We start from the raw sequence: 22,960 nt of genomic DNA on the forward strand, positions 1-22,960 counted from the left end.
AAGAGGCCGTGGCTCTCCCCTGTGAGGCGAAGCGCGGCCAGCTCTCCGGCCGGCGGCTACAGCGGTGCGCGTCCCCCGGCAGCGGTCAATGGCCAGCGCGGTGACGCGCCCCGTGACCGGGCCTGACCCGGTCTGGTGTTGGGTTGGTTTGACAGGACGTTTTTTACTGCTTGGGCTGGTATGGGTAGGGCTTCATTAACGTTTGCACACGAAAGCCTTTTATTTCGCGTCCTCGTGCTGATCTGCGTCTAAAGGATCCCTCTTCTGCGCGACGAAGCACCCGCAGGCCCACCTGTGTGAATGGCCGTGGCAGGACCCGATTCATACCACGGGTGCAATACGCTGGCAACAACTGAATAAAGGCAATTCTGAATGCCGCCGATTCCCCTGCTCCAGAACCGAGTTCTGAAGAAACAACGGCTCTTCTTGGCTTTTACGATATTTAACATATTCAGAACGCGTCGTATCTGCATGTCCTTTGCGAACGCCAGCTGGCAGAGCCCCCCGACGCCCTCCGGGCCAGAGGCGGGCCCGCCGCCCCGCCGCGGCCGGGCACGGCCCCACGACAGCGCGCAGCATATCGCGATGCTCCTTCGCCCGCGCCCGCTCCCACCGCCCGCGGCGCCCGGAAACCCCCGAACGGCCTCGGCCCTTTCCGCCCCCCCCCCCCGGCCGCCTGGGCAGCGGCGCATGCGCGCTGTGCCGCCCCGCCGAGTGCCCCCCCCCCCGCCGGCAGCGGCTCGGGCCCCGGCCCGCAGGCCGGGCCAATCTCGCGAGAGCTGGGGGCTCGCCAAGATGGCGGCGCTGTGCGAGAGCTTCACGCTCTGCGGGTTGGGTCCCAGCAGCGGCGTCGGCCTCGGCGGCGGCCTCCTGGCGCTGGAGCCGGGCCCCGACCCCGACCACGTCCTGCTCACCGACCGCGGCCGGACGGCCACGCTCTTTAAGGTAACGGCCCGGCCCAGCCTCGGCCTCGGGAGGCCTCGCCGCTGCCGCCGGGCAGCCCCGGCCTGCGGGAGGCTTCCCCGCGCAGCGCCTCGGCGGCGGCGCCTCGGGGCCGCTCTGCCCCCTGCCCCGGCCGGCCCGTCCGGAGCGCGGCTGTCACCGGGCTCCCCCCGCCTCGCCGCGTCCCGCCCGCGTGTGCGCCCGCTCCCCGCCGGCCGCCATCCCCCGGCCGGAGGCGGGGCAGCGGGGACCCGGCGCGCTGCCGCCGCCGGGGCGGCGTCGGGACGGCCCTGGCTCCGGGGAGCGCGGCCCCGGCCCGGCCCCTCTCACCTGCGCTCCTCCGCTGTCCCGCGGCCTGCCTGCCGGGGAGCGGGCGTCGGCTTGGGCCGTTGCTTGCGTGTTGCTCCTTTTGCCGCTTTCCCCTCTCGTTCCAAGCGCTGTCCTCCCGAGGCCGCAGGGCACGTAACGCTTCCGCGCAGGAGCCGGGGTGGCACGCGTTCTGTCCGGCTGTCAGTGTTCTGTCAGCTGCCCTCCTGTTGGCTGGAGGATGAAAGATTTAGCTTGCAACACTTGAAACTAAAAGTATGTTCTGGTGGCTTCTGGTGCATGTATTTCAGTAGACCATAAGAAACTTTAGGAAAATATTTGGGTTTATATCTTTAATTGGCTTTCGTATTCATGGGATTAGGGATTGTATTTTAGTGGATTCATGAGGCAACCTCCTTTGGGTTGTTTAGTCCCACTGCCAAGACCAGAGGCAAGAACATCGCTGTGTTGGTAGACGTGCCCAGCGTAGGTCCAGCGTGCGGAGAGGGGGCTGAGCACCCTCAGAGCAGCCGGACGTAAATCGTACGTAACCCGAGTTTAGACAGTAAAGGTCATTGCTCTTCGTCTCGATAACTGACATTGAAATAGGAAGAGGAAAAAGCGTGGTTCTGTGTGTGATTGTATTAGTGAGTAAAAGCAGCGTACGCTACTGATTGAAAGTAATAGCTTTGCTTTGGAAAAGCCATGCATCATACCTGTGCTTCACGGCATAAGCCCATCTGACTGTTACAGGTCGCAGTTATTTCTTATGTGAATTAGTTTCTTATGTGAAATAATTTCTAATTAATGTAGAGTTCTTTCATGTTATTCTGAATTTTTTAGTATTAAAGTCAGAAACAGGCATGCTCAAGCAGAAGTTCTGGGTATAGCAGTTTCCATATTTTAATATTCTCATTCAAATCAGATGTGGCTACCTTGCACTTCCTTTCTGTCATGAGAAAAATCCCAAAAGTTTACCACAGTATATTTTAATTACAATGTCTTTCTTCTGATTTCTAGGTTTCAGATCAGAAGCCACTAGGTTGTTGGTCGGTTAAACACGGGCAGATTATCACATGTCCAGTGGTATGCAACTTTGAAACTCATGAGTATATAGCGGTTCATGATGACAAGGTGAGATCCTTTATCTTTTCTTAAAGGAAAAAAAGGATGTAGCGAGTCTTCCGAGTGCAGATAGGGAGGAAATTGGCAGTGCTAGATTTTCGGCTAAAGGTAAATGCATGGAGCTCTCGCCACCCTCTTGCCGTTCAGGTCACCCCTGCTCCTTGAGAGGGCAGGGACGGGCAGTTCTGCAGCTGCGCGGTGTGCTCTCACAGGAAGAGCGTCTGTGCTGGGCACCGGTTATGCAGCGGCCTTTTAAAAACAGAAGCATTCTCAGTGAAGAATGCCTCATGCATACCTTCTCTAAGGATAAGTTATTTCTCTTGTTGCAGACTGGTTGACATTCAGAAGTGCATGATTATTGTACTGAAATGGTTAAAATAGTTCATACCTCCATCCTTGTTTTTCTGCTGATATTTTACTGTTTTACAGTTCAACATTTTCTGTTTGTGTACTTGTAGTTTTTGCTCAGCACATGCTGAACCCTTGGGGGGTTTTATTGTTGTTGATGAAATATCTTTCCTGACATTTTCCAAACATTCTCTTCCAGATCAGGTCATCTGTATCTTAATCGGTCTCCATCACTTTGATCTACTTTCATTTAGAATTCTGCTGTGTCTTTTCCCTTAACCGTACTCTTTCCTATCCTTTCTTTCCAAATCAAGACTTCTGAGTTTTCTTGGTTTGTATTCCTGTTGTCTCTGCTTCAGCTTCTTTCCATGCAAACTTCCCCTGGGTCCGTTTCCACTGAGGTTACTGTGAATGCTCTCGGTTTATTTACTCCTGTGTTTCAGTGACATGAGATTGCTAGTATTTTGTGTGCCGAGAAGTCTATATATGACCTTTTAATGTGTTTAAAAATGATGCTTCTCTTAAAGGTTTTAAGAATATGGAAGAACAAAGATATTAACTTGGACAAAGTATTTAAAGCAACGGTAAGTCTCGTACATGTGTTCACTTTTATGTTAACGTTTTGAATCCCGGTGGAGGGAAGAGACGCTAATTTTCACAGTACCAGTAATATTACATTTTAGGTGACCATTGTCTTAACTTGCGCTTCATGATGTTCTGGAATATTGCAAGGAAGCCACTTGGGCTTAGAGACTTGGTCATCAAAGTATTACTCTTAAAATCATTCGTATCCCAAGTCTGAAGTTTCGGAGGACTTTCTTGAAAGACGGTGAATTATGTTCCAATATAGATTTTTCTGTTCTGCTGGTGGATGTGTTAACCAGTGCTTTGTGTTATGCTGTTTACCAGTTGTTTCAACTCCATACCCTCAATTATGTTTTTTCTGACATGATTCAAAAATGTGGTGCTCATTGGGACGCTTTCCTGGCTTTTTGTTGGGTAGTGACTTGCGATATTCATAGCATTTCAGAAAATTGGCAACTACTAGGCCTACATTATTAGGAATCTCACAGGTTCATCATTCTTCTCTTACTCATTTATTGAAAGAACTTTAAAAAAAAATAACGGATAAAACAATTGGAAAAAAAATAACAGATAAAACACTTGGCTTTCAAGGTAATGTACTGAAGGACATAGAAATTTATTTTTTTTATGTAGCTTTCAGCTGATGTATACAGAATACATTCACTCCCCAACGGAGGGCCAGTGGTGCTGTTCAAAGGAGGTGGTGTTCGAACTTTAGATGTCCTTTTGGAAGCCCCACAACAAGAAATTGAAAACGTTATCTCAGATGAAGTCATCAAGTAAGTGATACAATTTTATGAAGCTTGCTTCTTGCTCAGAAGGATTGATGATGGTGGTGAAAGTTGTTCCCTTTTTTGAGGGGGTAGGGGAGAAATCTGAAGACCGAAATTTTGGGGTTGGGTGGTTTTTTCTGACACATTGTTTTTAAAATCTTAAAATTATTTATACAGATATCCTAAAAATAAGAGGCTGCCTAAGGAATAGTGATATGACTTTAGGTATGGTCCTGGAATTTAGAAGACGTTCATACAGCTTTCTGGTTTTAGGTGGAGTGAAGCTTTTATGGAAGGTCAACAACCTGTCTTAATTTTCGCTACTGAGAAAGTGAGTTGAATACTTTTTTAAAAAAACTTTCATAGCAACGAATCTAAGTGCTTTTTCTAAAATCCATCGCCTGTTTCATTGGATTTTAAGAGCTTTTAGTAAAATCATTATCCTGATTTAACCAGTATCCTGTATGTGTATTGTTTCTGATACAAGAGTTAAATTGAAGTTGTGTTGCTTTCAGGGCTGAGGAGCCTGGCTCTTAGATCTTCAGAGAACAATTAAGATTAAATACAATAGACGATTGTGTGACTCTTCATTGCCCTCAAATACTTGCTTATTGTGAAGAACTTGTTAAATAGGATTTATGTCTTTAAAAAAAAAAGAATGGTATATGAATCTGTCTTTATTCAAATGCTTCTTCCTGTGAATGCATTTGTTTAATCAAATTAGAATTTTCTTTACGTGCTTGAATCTGCAGACTTTCCTGAATTAAGCTGTATGTCCTATAGAAAACACAAACTCCTAATTTTGCTTAACATTCAAAGATAAGCAGTACTAATATCTGAATTTCTGTTATCTCTTCTTTGTGTAAATTAAAGGAAAACTTTTTCTTTTTTGTTTTAGGATGGGGACTTCTTTGTCTATGTACAGAAACTTAAGATGAATAGTCTACACAAATATAAGCTTGAACAAGAGGAATTATCTAAACCACTGAGTTTCACAGCATATATGAAAAATCAAATAATCACACTTCTCTGTTTGTGTAAGTTGTATTTTCTAACGGGATGTGATAATAAAGCAAAGAATTGTACGGAAGGACATAAAATGTTGATATTTATGAATTACTGTTTAATATTTTTAGCTCTTTAAACCTTTTAAAACAGCTAGTGGTAGAAGTAGTAATTAAATCTTCCTGATATCCTGGAAAGGCTCAGTGTTCCTAAATGTCATGACTTGTACGTTGCAGATCTCATGCTAGCTACGCTTCTTTGCATCATAACGTGTCGTTTAAATATCCTGTATTATTTCTTCTTTCAACACTCACCGGATTTTGTTCTCTTTGGATGTCCTCTTGCCATATCATATCAAATAGTTTTTCCACAATGAGATGATAAAAGCATTATCACTTTTCTTTACAGATTCCAATGACTCTGTGTACAAGGTTCTGATACCTCTGCAGCAAAATACTGAAGAGGAAGAGCAAATTTTGTTCAAGTCACTACTACTGAACCTTTCGGTATCTGGAAGTGTTCTAAAAGGAACTTCTTTTGTTGTTCTTGATAAAGACCATGTCGCAGTATTAGGAAGTGTAGCTGTATCTGGTGAAGAACCCAAAGGTAACTTGAAAAATCAGATTAAGATGTCGTAAGGTCTAAAATTTCCTTAGACAAAGCACTAAGCAGGAAATAGTGCAAGTAAAATGTTAGTTGGCTCTTGAAACTAGTACGTAGTTGAGCTGTGCCGTTCAGAGCACTAGCTAAAGATAACCTTTACCAGTAAACTGCATGGTGGTTGCAGGACTCTACTTGCTGTTAGGTTTCAGTATTTGCTTTCATGCTGTTTGTGAAACAGTTGAGAAGATGCAGCAAGACAACTCATGGATGGAGAGGAATTAAAAGGAGGACTTGTAAAAGGACCTATGCAGGGAAACAGACCTAATGTCCTCTAAGAAATCAGTGTCTAAAATAAGTGAAACAAACACTTCAGTCTCATGCCTAAACTTCTGAAGTGTGGGATCACTGAAATTTAAGTCACTGAACATAGCATTTTATGACAAAACATTCTTCCTGACTGGAAGCCACGCTGGCTGCTGTCCCTCTTGCCACAGCTTCTTGCTTAAAGCTCTTCACTGGAAAACTAACTTATCTTTAGATATTTTTCTCGAGATCTAACCAGAATGACTTAATTCCTAATGTTGAATGCACCACCACAATAACTAACCGAGCTATTTTGAAACAGTTATTTCTATTTCATCAAGTGTTTTTAACTGAAAGTAGCAAAGGCAAATGTAGCATTTACGTTGCTTTTTGGGTTTGTAACATCCCTCGTTTATTTTCCCTAGAGTGCCTAACAATATGGAATACAAAATTTCAGACATTGCAAACTTCAAAGGAACTGCCCCTGGGAACCAGTGGACAAGTAAGCTCAGTCTTTAATTTGTGGTCCATAAGCTTCGTGCATTTGGCATGATAGCAGTGAAGAGACTGGTGGGCTTCAGAGTTCTGCTGCTGTCTGGAAGAGCAGTGAATGCCAGCTTCTGAAACAAAATTAATATTGACCAGTTGACGAGCAATTTTTGTCAGAATATGTAGCAGAAGAATGGTGGCTTACAGCAATTTCTTTGATCATTCAGTACCTTCTCACTTCTGATGGTCTTGATTATTTGGTGAGAATTAAATAGCTAATTAAACAGAAAACCCAGCCAGTATCTATTCTGTTCAGACAATTTGCAGTAGACTGCCTAAATGATCCCTGCATCTCCTTAAGTAGTGTTTCAAGATGTTCAGGTGTTAATTAATGATAAGTAACTGTCACCTAAGTAATAAATGCACTAGTGGAATAGAACAGCTGACTGGTTTTGTCGTAAAATTGCACAAGAGGGAATTTAAAAAATAAAATTATCAAGTGGACTTAATGCCTTGGAGCAGCCGCTGTACTTTAAGACATCCCTGGAAAACACTCATCAGAGTGCTTCTTATTTCTGTTTTTAAAATCAACAGTTAATGAAGGTCTGTTAACAAGTGTTAAACCTACCAAAAATAATGTAAAATAATCTGATCGCTGACTTTTAGTTGAATTTTGTAGTAAAGAGTTAAACATCAGCTTGTGCAGAAACATGCTTCTCTGCTCATCTCCTCATTAACAATATGTTTTAATATTTTGTAGTTGTGGTGTTATGAGGAAAAATTTTTTTTTACTCACGGGAAGGTGCTAACAGTAATTATGTACAAGTGTGAAACGTCCTCCTTGGCAGCTGCTGTGGGAAAGCTCAAGGACACTCAAACCCCTGGTAAGAATTTTTATAATTACAGTGAAAAGATCTCGTAAAAGGAAAACTTCTGAAATTGTGTAAGAATTATTTTAATACAGTCCTATAAAATCAATTGAATCTAAACAGCTTGAAGTAGCCTAACACTGTATTCTGTTCCTAGCTGTTTAAATTTACTGTTGCTGAGAACACCAAAGCACGGAAATGTCTGAATTTATTGTGGCTTCACTTAAACTGGGTTGTCATTCAAATACAGGAATTACAGAAAATACTGGAATGCTAGCTGTGAATACTGAAAACAAAATGAAGTGCTGTCTCCTGTAAATTGTTCTCAAAGAGTTTGTGATTAGATGGGGCAATGTCAAACCTTATTTTGTAAACGTTAGTTTAAAATTACATTGTCACGGTGTCTCTAATTTAGCATTGCACTGGTAAAATCTTGTTGCAAGTAATGCTCACAATAAATTGTGTAATAACTTATTTCTCTTCCTCTTAGAGGCTAACTGGAAAAATAGTATGCAAAAAGGGTCATAAAATTACCTGCTGCTGAGATAAAACTGGAAACTTTCTTGGCAGAAAATGACTTGGATTATAGTTTAGAAAATACCTATTAGTATAAGAAGTTGATGTAATATTCATACTTCAATAAATGTACTTTAAGTGTTACCTTCATATAGTTTCATTTTTGTGTTCACAGATGTGTCTTCATTTGTAAACTGGAATACCCTCGGAGATGAAGAGCTGGTGGTTTCCTTTCAGTCACAGCAGTCTGTAGCTCTAAAACCTGAGTCCAAAATGACTGTAAGTTAGCATTAGGAGCGTGTGAGGTTTTTGTTTCGATTTTCTTGTCTCTTCCCCATGCTGCTACTTTTATGTGTTGTAGCAGAAGGAAATTTCACTTTGCGTTTGTCACTCGCTGTTTCTAACACTGTTTCTGGAATTGGACTACCCAGTTATTAAGTGTAATCTGTGCAGCAAGTTGACACATGAAGTTCCTAGTTATCTTGATTGATATCGTTAAATATATACCATCTTTTTGGAGCTGAATAATAACTTTTTGTTTTTCTTTATAATAGTTAAGATCAAAAAGGAACACTGTTGCTAAAGTACAGCCAGATACCTTATCAGTTGGGCAGCTCTTACTAAATCTGAAAGTAAGTAAACGAAATATCCTAAAGTAGTGTTCTAGACGCTCTCAGAATATTCTAGTTGTCTCTTAAGCTATTATTTTTTCCCATGTCCTCTTGCACATGTCAAGTTGACGAAGCTGCCTTAAACACGTGAGTTGGAGGATATTATTATTATTGTGCAAGAGTAGTATTTGGACATGATTAAAGTTTTGTCATAGGCGTGTGTTCTAGAACTGTACAATACAGAGCTTATAATAGCTATCCGAGTTCTGAAAGCTTGCACAAATTTGTTCGTTTTTAATGAAAATCTCTTACAGTAAATAAGGTGGGAGGATATTTCACCTGAACTCTGCTTTTTTAAGTTTTTTTAGATTCTTATTTATGGCTTTAATTTTGTTGAAGACGTTTTGAATCTAGAAAGTCAGAATGCTAGGAATTCTGCTGCAAATATAGCAATAAGCTGTTTAGTTCCTTTCTAAAACTTTTTGCAAGTGTTGTGATACTCTAAGTTGCATCCCTTCCTGTGTGAATGTACCTATCGTTCAGGTGTGGCTGGACATCTTGGTGATGTCACTAAAGTCACAGGCGAACAGTCCCCAAGCAATTATTGAAAGATGCTCCTTACCTGAGTTCAGAAGGAGTAATTACCCTCATTTGGCTCTTTCGTGATTGAGAGAGACTACCAAAACAGCGAGTGGTGAGAGGTTTTTTGTCAACTTTTTTAGCTTGAATTCCAACTCTGGTTCTACTTGGTCTAATTAGTAACAGTACAGCCTCAAACCTATGCCTTCTACTTCTGAGTTGCACAGTATTTGTCATTTTCAGGACGCTTCTACAACTGTATTTGAAGATGAATTGAGACAATTGATGTCAAAAGCACAGATGCCAGATTTCCAAGCCACCATTGGATGTGTAATAACTGCCCTTGTAAACAGATGTAAAACAAATCCAAAGTACTACCCTCGGAATTTCCTGCTGCAGATAGTCCAAACCCGAGACTTGTCTTACAGGTGATGATTCTGCATTTTTTTAATTGTAAGGAATAGCCTTTAAAAATAAAAAAAAAGTAGAAATAGTTTTACATAAAGCACTCTCGAATTATCAGAATTTACTACCGAAGGTGCTTATGCTTATTTTCTGACGAAGCTGACACTTCCCAGATGGAGTTTTGTGTGAAACAAGATTAAAACTTCTGCACTAGTTGTCAGTGTAGTTTTCCGTGGGTATGAACTGTGCAGCCTATTCTTTTCATATTCTTACAGTTTATGTCCAGATTTAATGGCTGTTGCTTTGGAGAAAAAAGATGTGCATCTCTTACAAACCTGCTTACAACGGTTTCCAGATATTCCTGAAGAAATTACTTATGCGTGTTTGAAAGTATTTTTAAGGTAAGTTTGAATCACTCTTCCCCCCCCCCCCCTTTTCTTTTTCACCAAACCAAGCCCCTTAATAAAAAGCTGTGTGTTGCCAAGAATGGCTTTAATTTTATAGATGAGCAATTAATACTGTGCATGAAATTGTTAATTCCAAGTACAGTGTATTTTGCAGTCTTGGAGACTGACAAACTTTTTACAAGATGTCTGTTGCATATGTTAATTCTAAAAACTATGTAAATGGTAATTAAATGAACATGCCTTGTGGTAACACTGCTGGCTTGAGTGGCACTCACATCCTTTTTTTTATATATATATATATATATATATAGTTACAGCTATCTGTTCACTGTGCAACAGACTAATTGGGAACTTACCTGGGGTAAGAAGCCCACAAAAAAAGATGAACTCTTGTAAGTTCACGACAGAAATGGTTTTCATATCCCAAAAAGGAGGTAGTTTTAGGCAGGCACTGTAACTAAAAGAAAAGACACTTGTTACCATTCCTGTAGGCTTCCAGAGCACACAGGATTCTTTTTTTATTAGAAACTTCAGAGCTTGTTCTTTTCATACCTTTGAATTGTCAATACTTTATTACTAAATATTAGGAAAATCGTAATTGTCTTATGGGTTGAAGCTGTCCCACTAATGTCAGAATACAACAGCAGTCTCGAATGGGGTATAACCTTTAAATCCAGCCCATGCCAGAATGTCTAATAATACATTGTTGGAATAAAAGAGCAGTACGTGTATTGTTGAAGGTTAATAATTAAAAAATATTAACTGTTCTCTCATGGCCTTTACTCATTCTGCAAGACTCTCTATTTTAGTATATGTTTTTACTTTGAAGCTTACTATAAAAGAGTTCATAGCGTGTACTACTGTTGGGTTGATGGCATTGCTGATTTTAAAGCTAATAATTAAAAGTATTAAATGTCTGGAATTTTCTTCTACAGCATTAGTGAAGCCTATCTTCAAAGAATAGATGTGAATCTAGAATCTGTAATCTGTTACATTGATATGGAATTCAACAATAAAGAAGTTAAGACTGAAATTGTAGAAAATGGTTTCAATGCAGAGCTGGAACAAGACATCTGGGATACTAAAATCACAAAGGAAACCCACCTGACGGCTGATGGTGAATTCTGCCCTGTTGGACCACAGAAGGCAGCATTATTGTATCCTCCGTATGTTTTAATGAAGGAAAGTCAGCCATTATAGGCGATATGAATGTTTACTAAAAGATGTATCTTCTGTTATTGTTGACAATTTCTGAGAAGTTCTGATAAGAGAACTTTTAGAAAGCATCTACACCAATTTAAACTTGCATTATTGCAAAAGTGTAATAAAACTTTGTCTATCCAAGAGAAAATAGCAATAAGGCTTTTGATGTTTGCCTGTTAAAACACATTAGCCAATTGCATTCTTGCAGGAAACAGAACTGTTCTGTTCTGTGATATTTCAGTTGCTGTATATATTTCATGATAGAAATAAGGGAGATTCAAAAAGCTGAAATAGGACTGCTCTCACAGAACCTAGGGAAATATTTTAATTAGAATTCATTTCAGTTTGTAGAATCTGGTGTGTTTTCCTGCAATTTTATTTCCTTAATAGTACTGCACAGAAATGCTGTTCTCCATTCGGCTTACAGTGAAACATTTCTTTTGCCTCATCTGAAAAACCTTCCAGCTCAGCAAGCTGTTGTAAGTATGTTAAAATTAAACAGGTTAAAACCCCTTATTATTTTGGGGGGAGTGAAAGGGAAGAGAATTTTTCAATTTTATATCAGAAACTTGCCACTTTTACTGGAGTCTGAATCGCAAGCTAATGCATGAAAATGCAATTAAGATGCCTAATAGGATTTAATGTTAATGAATGTCACGTTTTTCCACATACATATGGAACTTTTATTAATTTTTGTAGTCCTTGCTTATTTTAGAAAATGTAAGTAAGAAACCCTCTTTATGACCCAGTCTACTTGGAAAATGTTGTTCATATTTTGTTAGCAAGTACCTTTTCTTGATTTGGATGCTTTTTAAGAAAGGAATGAGACATGCTAATTTAGTCAGTTCCATTGAAACAGAAGTTTAGAAAATATGAGAAACAAACTGTACACTGTGTAAAATGCCAAATGTAATGCAAATCAAACTTGAGGAATGAATCTCAGATCCTCTCCATTTAAAAAACAAACAAACAAAACAAAAAAAACCAAGAAAACCTTTGTCTCTCAAAACCTGAAATGTAATTTCAAGAACTGCACGTACCATAGTACCTGAGCATATATGTGACTTTACAGTGATTCAAAAAAACCCACGCATCAGAAGAAAGCTGATCCTAGCATTGACCCATCTCCTTGATTTCTTTTTTTGGAGAGAGACTTTGACTTGTGCTCAGCACAAGATGATGTTGACCTGATTCTGACCATTAGCAATTTATTGTTGGCTACTGCAAGTGAAACTGGGACTAAAATTTGTAATGTCGATAAAGTTTTTAGCAGAGTTCCTAGAAAAGTCTGTGTCTGAATTAAATTGCACGGGACACAGTCACTGGAACAATGATTACCCCTGAATGTAACTTTACACCGAGTATTGCTGAGTGAGAATTTTCAAACACCTAGCTATAAATGGTGTAGGAGAACCATAAAACTTATTTTTAATGTGTAATAGACAGGCATCTATGTTGCTTTAAAAAATAAATTAAAAAAAAAAATTCCTTGTAAGTATTACTGTGTGCAGGACAAAACTCCTTGGTCTATTAAAAGTTTCTCCTTTTAAAATATTCTGACTTTTGTACTTTTAGCTGTTTCTCAGGTATTTATACTACCTGTATGTGAAATGCAGTGAAAAAATCAATACCACTCTTCCTGGAATACGCTCTCCGACTATAAATCAGGTGAGAAGGTAGTTCTGAGAGTTGTACTTCCTTTGGTTTCTGTGGTGTGTAACATAGTGAGTAGTTGTGAAGATCTAAAATCAACTGAGATCTACATTCATTCTATAAAGTATTTTCTTATTAATATAACCTGTATGACGTCAGATGTAACACGAAACTTTTTACTATCGGAAAATAAATATACTGCCTGAAAATATGAAACCACACATTTTGCATTAGAAGTTAACGTTTCAGAGTTCAGCTTTTAAAGCAAAAATCTGTTATTTGCATATCATAAACTGTAAGTGTACTTTTCTTGTTTGTCTTCAGATTATGGATTGGATGTGCCTGTTACTTGATGCTCACTTCACAGTTATGGTGATGCTACCAGAAGCAAAAGAGTTGCTTTCAAACCTGCATAAGTTCGTGAGAGCCCAAGTAAGTTGCATATTCTGGGATGATTATTTAATTTTAGTATGGATTTAGAATATGGGTGTTAAGAAAGGGGGGTTGGGAGGAAGCAGACAACAAAATATTATGTAGTAAATCAAATAATGTCTCTTCTCCTCTGTATGCTCCTTCCTGAGCATGACGTGGCAGTTGCCTCTCTCATTTTGATTTCAAAAGCTGCTGTATTTGTTTGGTTTAAATATCTAAAACTGTGCAGAACCACAGCTAGTTCCACAGTATAATGATGTATGAAAAGAATATAAATTTACTTTACTGTAAATATCTGTGTTTTCTTGGTTTTAGGTACGATTCTACTCCGAACTCAACAAGATTGAAGGAAGTTTGCGAGAATTACAAAGACTTAACCACCAGAAAGACTCTCAGACATATTCTATTGAAGTGTTGGAACTTATTTGAATTTGAAATGAATTATTAACAAATTTATTTTTTATTGATTCCTTTTACGACGAGGATGTATTAGCACTCCATATTGGGGATGTGAAAAGTTGTTTTCTACATAGGAGGAGCACAGTTACTCTGTAGCTACATGGGAGTTGTAAGTTTGAAACTTGTGTATTAAAAAGATCTCTTTTTGACTGGATGAGAAGCTGGATGCTTGTTTATATTTTCATGTGTAATTCTGATATGCAATCATAAGGACATTCTAAAATGCCACATGATTCTTGGCAAAGGAATAGTAGGATATTTGCAGTAAGGCTTCAACAGGTGTTTTATCAAATGAATTGACATTTTTATTCTACTTGCTTTTTTTTTTACTTAATAGTTGAAGTCTCTAATTAGATTCTTTGGAGTTCTCTCCACTCAGGTTATGAACTATAGAGGAACTCATTTGAGTTTGCTTCTTTGTTTTTCTATTTTTAAGTTGTTTTTACTTTGTCCAAAGATGCCTTTTACAGACTTAGCTTAAACAGGGAAGGGAGCTTAAGTGTAGGTATTGGGTTGTTACCTAACTCACACTGCTTTCTCTCTCCTACGTGTCATGGTATCACAACTTGTTAGCGTACCCTTTTGTGCTTTCCTTTCCAGTCCAACCAGGTCCTTTTATTCTGCTTTTAAAAAAAATAGAAGGGAGGGGGTTGTGTGGCAGTTAGTAGTTAAAATCTTGAATGACAGTAATCTAAAGCTGGTTTGATGCATCTCATATCTGATAAGACCACCTGCATCCAGAAACTGCATACAGCTAGGGAGAAGGAGGAGGTATGCAGCAGGAACTAGACTCTTTCCTCAAATGAAGAAGCAACGTGCAGTTATTTAATAGGACGTCTTGTTGCAATCTTCATCTCTGACGTTGCCATCAGCTGAAGACAACTGTTTTCTTAAGCAGAGACCGCTCCTCTAGAGTACACTCTCCTGCGCAGACTTGCAGAATGGAGTTACTGGATTTCAGCATAATTAGCTGTACTTCAAGACTTCTGCTTTAGAAATTTCTGAAGCTTTCTGATGTTGAAAGATTGCATCCAAGATAGTTTCTGCTTTTTAAATACTCATCTTTTGAAATCTTGCCTATATACATTTGAAACTTTGGGAGAAGGAGAGAGGAGCATAAAGATAACATTCAGATAAAATTTAATGCTGTGGACTTTGGAGTGAGTTTGACACGTCTTTAAGCTGACCGTGCAACTGATAACTGCCAGCACAGCTCAGAGCAAGAATGGTATCTTGCCTGTTAGATTGGAGAAAAGAACTAACCTAGCTGAAAATAACTTCTCTTTTTGGATAGTGATTTTTCTCTGATAGTGCTGACTTAAGCATATGTCACTGGACACAGAGGAGACATCCAGTTTGATTTGGCACAGAATGTTGGAAATCATTGTTTGAATAAAAGGCTCCTTCACCTTTGTCAGGTTAAACTTGCCTGAGAATGAACAACAGCATTTTCTTCCTTTTTCTGGCTAGAGCTAGAACACAGGATTATTATGGCTGAAGTGCTAGGTGCGTAACTTACTGGACTTTGGCTGTATAACGTTGAAACAGCTGCACACAGTTAAAAGACTCTTTGGAAGTTGACATGTTCTAGTTGTATATGCTGTTATCGGAGGTCAGTACCAAATGTATGTAGAAGTAAAAATTAAAAAAACCCACTACAATGGGCAGATGAAGAATCATATAGAGGGGCACTTCTTGGCACTGGTAGTAGTTGCTTTTAATTTTCTGAACAGCAAAACTCATCTCCAATTTAAAATAAGAACATTCTTACCTACATCAGTGTCTGTTTTTTCCAAGTACATTTTCAAAGAGTGAATACCTCAATCTCATCTATACTGCTTGTTCTGTACAGCTTGAATTCTAGCATTTCAAAGTGTATCTTAGCTTTAGATTTGTTTTCACTGTCTCTTTAAAAAAAAGTGATGAACTAAAGTTTTATGAAAATATTTGTTGAAGGTATTACAGGTATAAGCATCTATTGAATTGTACTTCTAATTAGGTGTTCACTTAAAACTGACTTGTTATAAGCTACTTGTGGGACTGAATATTCATCTAAATGAAGGCTCATCTGGGATAGGGGAAAATGGGACAAATAAGCATAATGCTGGATTTCTTGAAGTCTAGGATAAAATGGATGATCGGGGACAGAAGCCTTCAGAGAAGATAGACTTACATCAATACATGTTCAGAATAGCAAATAAGATGTTAAAAGCTTTTTATTAATAATGTGATTGAATATTAATATAATTCAACATATCAGTATATTGATATACTTCTTGTTTTTCATCATACTAAATAAAATGGTAATTGGTAATATATTGAATTACACCAGCAAAAGTCATGTAAGCCCTTGCTTCCTAAGGTTGACTTTATTTAGTCTACAGCTGAGCTCTAGCTTAATGCTACTCAGCAACACCTTGGTGTCTTATAAATGCACATGTAAGTGATTCTAGAGCTAAATACTTAAATTCAATGCCCAATACACGTTATGAAATAACTTGGATGGAAGGACTGGACAAAAGCAGCTCAATAATTTAAGCAAGAGCATATGCTCATTTGTTAATAATGCCATCCAGCTGTAGGTTCTTGAGTTCTTTCCCTTACCCTTGGAGAAAGGAACCCATCCAGACAACAGCTTGGAACAACTAGGCTATTCATCTTCTCCCAAGTGCCTTTTGAAAGGAGCCTTTCTCTCCATCTGTCTTGAGTATGGAGGCAGTGTAGGGCCTCCTACCTAAAATTCCTCTTCCTGCTGTATTCAGTTCACTTATAAATATGCTCATTTAACTATACCGGCAGATTCAAAATAGGAACTTCCGAGTTCCTAATGGAGATACGTTTTGTTCTTGGGAGTGGACATGGTGAGTAGGTTAAGGGGTTATGGTTGATTTCTCTGTACTGAGCTGTGTGTTGGAAAGGACTAATTTATAGTCCTGACTCTGAAAGTTAACATACCTCGCTAGGCATCCATTTCTCTACGTACAAAATTACAATACTTTGTGTCCTATTCAGTAAGCACTTCCACATCAACAACTGATAAATGAGCAATGGGATTAAGAGACAAGGTATTTTGGTTCACAGTATTCAAAAGTAAATGATTCTTAGCACCTTTGATCTACTAGAGGTACACGAAATCCTCATTTTAGAGATGTTAACGCTCTCATAATGTTACAGGCTGTGTGAATATTAGTGCAGTAGATACACTAGATATCTTTGCTAGATTCTCAATGTATAGATGGCAGAATTCACAGGTGTTTCTTCCAAGATCACAAAGGGAGATAGTGAAATAACCTACCTATTCCTGTATTTGAAGAGTTACCACACTCCTTTGCAACCTTGTAAGAGGTTTCAAAAATTAGCCTGACAGAAGCAATCTAAAGGTAACTTTGAAAGATTCCGAATACAAATTGAGTATAAAGGTGTAAATGGGGTTAGGCAATGTTGTCTACTGCTGTTGCTGTGTCTGTATCGTACTGTGTCTAGAACATGGCTCTGAGCCTGTGCAGCTGCACCACTGAATATAAAAGAGTGCAACTGAATATAAAAGAGATGCAGATAAAAAGCTGGATATAAGAGTGCAAATTGGGCTAAACCCTGCTGCCTGGTGCCATTGTGATATTGTTGCGTGCTTGACACTGCGGCAGGTTTGTGGGTTTAATGAGGTTCTCGGCCTGAGCAACAAGTTAATGAACAAAAGGCACTTCAAAAATGACTATACAAGAATGCAAATTAAATTACACATTGGACATATAGCTGGCATGCTTCTGGCATGACCAGTATTGGGTTTTGCAGTGCACAGAAGCATAACCAAGGAACTGAGAGAAAATGAAAATGCGAACACGCTTATTTGCTAACAATAAGACTTCAGACTCTCTGGAATCCCAAAGCTGTGTAGATTCAGCAATGAAAAGAAGGCTGGTTGTAAGAAATGCAAGACGTTTGTGTGCCTTGGGCTGGCTTTCAACTTGTACTGCTTTTGCTCAGGAAACTGATACCCTGAATTCAAGTGGTGGCATTAGAAACCCAACGGTGCAATTGGTTTATGTAGATTTTTAGCCCTTTGGGGGCTCTGGCAAATGGGAAAACAAGAGGGAACACAAAATAGATGAAGCCCATCTCTTTTTTGTATGCTCCAGTGTACTGCAGACACAGCAGTTCAGAGAAAGTAGATAGACAAAAATGCAAATGGTAGGGGCCTGTGTGATCTCCTCAGTCTATTTTGCTTTATACCGACCCTGGCTAGGTAACGGCGAGCTGTAAGAGGGTTTTAATTTCTGCATAATGGGTGAGGATTTAAAGAGATGGCTATGGCCGTGGTCAGGCAGGCCGGCTTGGTGCCTCCGCGCGCTGAGGGCGGGAAGCCTCTCCTGAGGGCAGAGCGGGTGGCTCCGCTTTCGGCGGGCGCTGCGGCGGGGGGGAAGAGCCCCGTGCTGAGCCCCTGCCCGGGGCGGAGGGGAGGGCAGAGCCCGTCGCCTACCTGCGCTCGCAGCTGTCCCCCGCAGGGGTGCGCGGCCGGCTGAAGCCGCGGGACTCGAGGCTGAGGGGTGGCAGCCCGGGGGGCTCCCCTTAGGGCGCGGGTCGAGCTCTGGGAGAGAGGACCGGTAACGGGCGTCGCTATTCAGGTGTGGGGAGACGGTGAGTCCGAGGGGGGCGCGGGGGCCGCGGGGCAGCTTCAGCCGCCGGCGGGGGAGCCCGGCGCCGGGGCTGAGGGGAGCCTCGTGGTGGGCGGCGGTGGCGGGGCAGCGCCCCGCGACAGGTGGCGGTGAGCTGGGGGGGGGGGGGGCGCGCCGTGTGCCGGCGGCGGGGAAGGCGGCAAAGGGGGCGCGGAGGACGCGGCGGCGGGGCGGGCCGGGGGCGGCCGGGGGGCGCGGAGCCGCCCCAGCGCGCCGGCTCCAACATGGCTCTCGCGGCCGGCGGCGGCGGCGCCCCCTGGCGGCGGCTGGCGGGCGCGGCCGGTCACGTGAGGCGCTCGGGGCCTGCTGCCGCCGCCGCTTCCCCCAGTCAGAGCGGAGCGAGCCGAGGCAGAGGCGAAGAAACAAGATGGCGGCCGGTGGCGATCCGGAGCGGGACGCCGGCAATTCGGATTGAGCCCTCGGCCCTCACAGCTCGGCGGCCCCCCTCCCCGGCCCGGATCCCTCGCAGGGGGGGGAGCTTCCCCGTAGCCGCCTGTCCGGACTCCGAGCGCCCTCCCGAGCCTTCCTTCCCCTTCCCTTCCCCCCTCGGCCAGCGCCCAGAGATGCGGGGCCGGCGAGGCAGGCCGCCCAAGCAGCAGCAGCCGGCGGCGGCCACCGCTCAGGCGAGCTCCCCGGCTCCGCCCGCCCCGGCGGGCCCCATCGGGGGGCTGAGGTCCCGGCAGCGGGGCAGCAGCCGCGGCAGGTGGGCGACCTCGGCCCAGGCGGAGACGGCGGGGCCCAAGCAGAAGGGAGCCGGGGCTGCCCAGGCCTCTTCCCCCGCCACCGCCTCCCCCAGGGGGGGCAGCAAGAGGAAGGGAGGCAGCGGCAGCAGCAGCACCCCTGGTGGGGGAGGCAGCAGCGGTAAGGGTAGGGGCAGGGCTGGGGCTGGAGGAGCAGGGGGAGGAGGCGGAGGAGGCAGCTGCAACAGCCAAGGCAGGGCTGCCTCGTCCAGGAGGAGCATCAGCAAAGTGGTGTACGATGATCATGAGAGTGAAGAGGAGGAGGAGAGCATGGTGTCCGAGGAGGAAGAGGAGGGAGACCCCGAGGATAACCAGGACTCCGAGGAGGAAGAGGAGGAGGAGATAATGGAGGAGGAGGACGACGACGACTCTGACTACCCTGAAGAGATGGAGGATGAAGACGATGCCAGTTATTGCACTGAGAGCAGCTTCAGGAGCCACAGCACCTACAGCAGCACCCCAGGTAGAGAGTCAGTGGGATGAACTAAAACAAGTCGAGGGCACCCCACATGCTCCCTCTAGGTTTGCAAATACACTCCGCACGCATTCTTCCTCCCATGCGTGTATGTAAGGGATGCCTGCAAGCACTCACAGGGAGAGAGGGGTATGCAAATTAACGACTGGCAACCCCACGGATGCAGGGAACATTAGGAGATGCTTACCAACACATGCACTGAGAGGAGGGAGGGAGGGAGGGCAGTACATGCTGTAACAAGGGGATGCTTTGCAAATATGCATGGAGATTCTGGTGACTGCAGAAATGCGTGATACACCATAACATGTTGCAAACAATGTCAAAAGTGTATGGAGCATTCGGTTAATATTTAAGAACAAGGGAAACGAGATGTATGCCTTGCAAAGAGGTCCTTTCAAATATATGCAGGAAAGGATGGCTTGTGCTTGCGAATATAACTTGATGTTAAAAGGAAAGGAAGCACATGCAACTTGAAGTGGCCTAAAAAAAAAAAACCAACCGTAAACACTGAAAATTTTCAGGCTTTTGAAATCAGAGGTATAACTGGATCAAGCGTTTACTGGCTTTAAGATAAAACTAGCTTTCCAAGGAGGGAAATGAGGTGCATTGTTCAAAATGGAGATTGCATTGTTATAGTTTGGGGAAAAGTGCACAGGGCCTCACTGCAAGGGTGTAAACCTAGTTTTAGTTAAACACAAAGATTAAAAGGTGGAGGTTGAGTCAAAAGTCTTGGTTTTAAATACTGCATTTATCTTAAGATATGGCAACCTTTAAAACTCATGTTGGGGTTAAAACTCGTTAAACATCATTGTGATTATTTTTTTAACCTCTAGTGGCAAATTTGGGCTAAAATTTTTAAGGCCTGTACTGTTTGTCCTTAATTAGTTCATTAACCATATGGGTTTCAAGCTTCAAAAATTATTTCATCTAAACTTAAGCACTTTGGATTTATTTTAATTCATTCCAGAATGGAGTTCAAGTTTAGGATTTTTTTTTTAAGTCTCTGAACCAGGAGAGTAGTTAAACTTAGGGATAACCTAGGAGTGTTTCTGAATTGGGCTACAGGATAACAAACACTGCTGTTGTAAAAGTACTTGGCCAATTTGGAGGGGGGGAGGAACAGGTTGTTGGTGTAAATGCATTGCATCTTAATTAAAGGAAGAGTGTAGTTTTGAGTAGTTAGCTGACAACTTTTTAAAAGGGGGAAGTGCTGGCTACTAAATGTGTCATTTGTTTTTATTTTGGTGAGTTAATGGTATCAGCTCATTATGTGACTTCATAATAGTCCTTTAAAAAAACTCTGTATGTCTGTCTATATATACATTATTTTTTTAATCTATATCCATATGCTCAGGAACCTAAATGAATCAAAATAAGTACATACATTACTAAATGAATTTAATTTAGAGATAATTTTTAAGGTGTTAGTTTACCTGTTGCAGGGATGTCCTGCAATCAAATTGGAATTTTTGAATATTTATTCCTTTAAAGATTGAGGTCTGGCTTCACAGAAGAAAAAAACTAAAGTACTCTCTTGAATTTTAACTCTTCATTTTCTGCTTGGTTGTGGTAACTTTTAATTTTTATTACTTTTTTGGGGGGTGCTTTTGTCAGGGAAAGAATATTTTTATGATTTTAGTTGCCTAGGTCAGGAAAATATTTTTTATATGAGCATCCAGGTTTAAAAGGAGTTCTACAGAGTATGGGTGTATTCAATTTTTGAAATGTACTTAAGTATTTTGGCAAATAACAAGATATCTCTGTGTGCATTGTTGTGCAAGCGTGGGCAGGTTTTATGTGGTATTTAGGTGTATCAGAAACCATTTTGATAATTTATATGTTTTTCTCACTTGGTCAGGGAAACTTCAGTTAACTTTTTAAAGATAAGTTTAAGTGTAAGCATTTTCATCCTTATATGCCTTTTTTTTTTTTTATACTGAGTGTTCGATAGTTAAAACATCTATGTTGTTATTTTGGCAATTTGCTGGCAGTTCTCATTAGTTCAGTATTTGCCTAAAGGTCTCCCTCCTTCCTTCCCTCTCTCCCAGACATGCTGTTGCCCTTCTGCAAAGAAAGTACGAACTTTTCATTTGATCAGCTCAGTCTGTGTCTTGTTTCTGCTGAACAAATACCTACGTTGTGAGCACTGCTGCACAGTGGTGGCACTAATTGAAATCTTAGTCTTATCATAATCCAGGAAGAGATACTTGACATTAGAACAGCATTAATAGGCAAGGAAAAGATTCACCTAACCTCAGTATCTCTTTATCTGACAGCAGCCAGTGCAGAGAAAAGTGTTAAGAATAGGGCGAGCATACAGTGTCTCTGGAGTTCCTTCATGGGCTCCAGTGCTCTTTGACTGAGGTGGATGCTGAGCCAGAATTGGTCTTTAGCTATGTTTAGATACCATTTTTTTTCCTTTCATATATTTGTCTTCTAACCAGACAAATTGTAATATACAGTGACACAGTTCCTGTGGTTAACTGGAGGGCTTGAAGGAGTGTCTCCTCCATTGTTTTAAACTGGCCCCTGACAGAATCCTGCTATGCCCACTAGTTTTTTTCTACTAGAAGAGATGGTGAACAATTGTTCTCTACTTATCTTCCCTCAATCACGTGCAGCCTGAATTACTACCACTTTCAGGATGTACTCTTAGGGGCTGAAGAGTTTATTTTTTGAGAGCAGGGTATTGAAAAATTGCAATCCCAATCAAATTCTCTTACCAACCAAGGTTTTACACATAAATCATATCCCAGTTAAATGGGTGACAGGCTTTTTACAGTTTTTTCAAACTTACATTGAACAATGAATTAAAAGATCACAGTGCAATGTCTCTAGCCAAGAAACGCTCAATTTTTGTGCTTTGCTGGGGAGTTTATGATGTATCTTAAACTTGGATGTAGGAGTACTTTTTTTCTATATTATTATTATTAAAGTATTTAAAGAAGCAAAATCTCAGGAATGGTAAAATGCCTTTGATATAACGCTTAATAATGGTACAGTGAAAGCTTATTGTGTGAATGCATATGACATCTATCATTGATTTTTCTTCTGCTGGATGGGCTTTTGGTAGAGGGATTTTGTGTGTATGTAATGTCCCTTCTCTCATCCCTTTGTATCCCCAGAAGGTAGATGTACTTTTAGGGTAGGTATCCTATAGATCTTGTATCACTAAAAATTTTTGCTATCACCTGCCCACTGCAAGTTCTACTTTAGGTTTGTCACAATTGCATTATAGATATCAAGTATTTTCCATATGTTGCAGAATTTTAAAAGAAGGATTTCATTAAGGTGCCTAGAAGTCCTTCATTTTTTCTGTTTCTTGATTTTCTTCATCAAAAACGTGGAAAACTAGCTTTAGGAAGAGCTATATATCTAGATTTTGGCTGAGGTGATCATCAGTCTGCCTAACAAGCAAACGCACACAGTGGAGTTATGAGCCAAAACATTTATCCTAAA

At 41.5% G+C, this 22,960-nt stretch overlaps 2 protein-coding genes and 1 long non-coding RNA gene across 15 annotated transcripts in view; 2 read left to right on the forward strand and 1 right to left on the reverse strand.

Annotated features, from left to right (window-relative positions):
• Positions 1-753: 753 nt before the first annotated feature.
• Positions 754-13,767, forward strand: NOL11 (nucleolar protein 11). Its single transcript, XM_087751294.1, has 18 exons — positions 754-945; positions 2,269-2,382; positions 3,249-3,305; positions 3,940-4,085; positions 4,353-4,410; positions 4,978-5,116; positions 5,493-5,690; positions 6,416-6,492; positions 7,240-7,363; positions 8,040-8,143; positions 8,419-8,496; positions 9,298-9,482; positions 9,735-9,860; positions 10,802-11,023; positions 11,470-11,548; positions 12,645-12,737; positions 13,047-13,154; positions 13,470-13,767. Exons 1-18 carry the CDS (start codon positions 796-798, stop codon positions 13,581-13,583), a joined length of 2,172 nt encoding a protein of 723 aa, XP_087607420.1. The 5' UTR covers positions 754-795; the 3' UTR covers positions 13,584-13,767.
• LOC148056450 (uncharacterized) lies at positions 9,403-18,236 on the reverse strand. The gene is made up of 3 exons (XR_015703363.1): positions 18,091-18,236; positions 10,223-10,323; positions 9,403-9,519 (listed from the first exon to the last, which is right to left on the reverse strand). It is a non-coding gene; the product is annotated as an uncharacterized LOC148056450 (long non-coding RNA).
• Positions 18,237-18,495: 259 nt separating this feature from the next.
• BPTF (bromodomain PHD finger transcription factor) overlaps positions 18,496-22,960 on the forward strand; it is a 59,179-nt gene continuing 54,714 nt past the window's right edge. For all 13 annotated transcript variants that reach the window (XM_087751280.1, XM_087751287.1, XM_087751292.1 and 10 more), the window contains exon 1: positions 18,496-19,489. In XM_087751280.1, the coding sequence (XP_087607406.1) occupies positions 18,511-19,489 (979 nt within the window). In that variant the 5' untranslated portion in view covers positions 18,496-18,510. The remainder of the gene's footprint in view (positions 19,490-22,960) is intronic.

Source organism: Nipponia nippon, unplaced genomic scaffold (assembly GCF_047370975.1).
Source record: "Nipponia nippon isolate SJK-2023a ecotype South Korea unplaced genomic scaffold, ASM4737097v1 scaffold_14, whole genome shotgun sequence".
In the NCBI taxonomy this organism is placed as follows: domain Eukaryota; kingdom Metazoa; phylum Chordata; class Aves; order Pelecaniformes; family Threskiornithidae; genus Nipponia; species Nipponia nippon.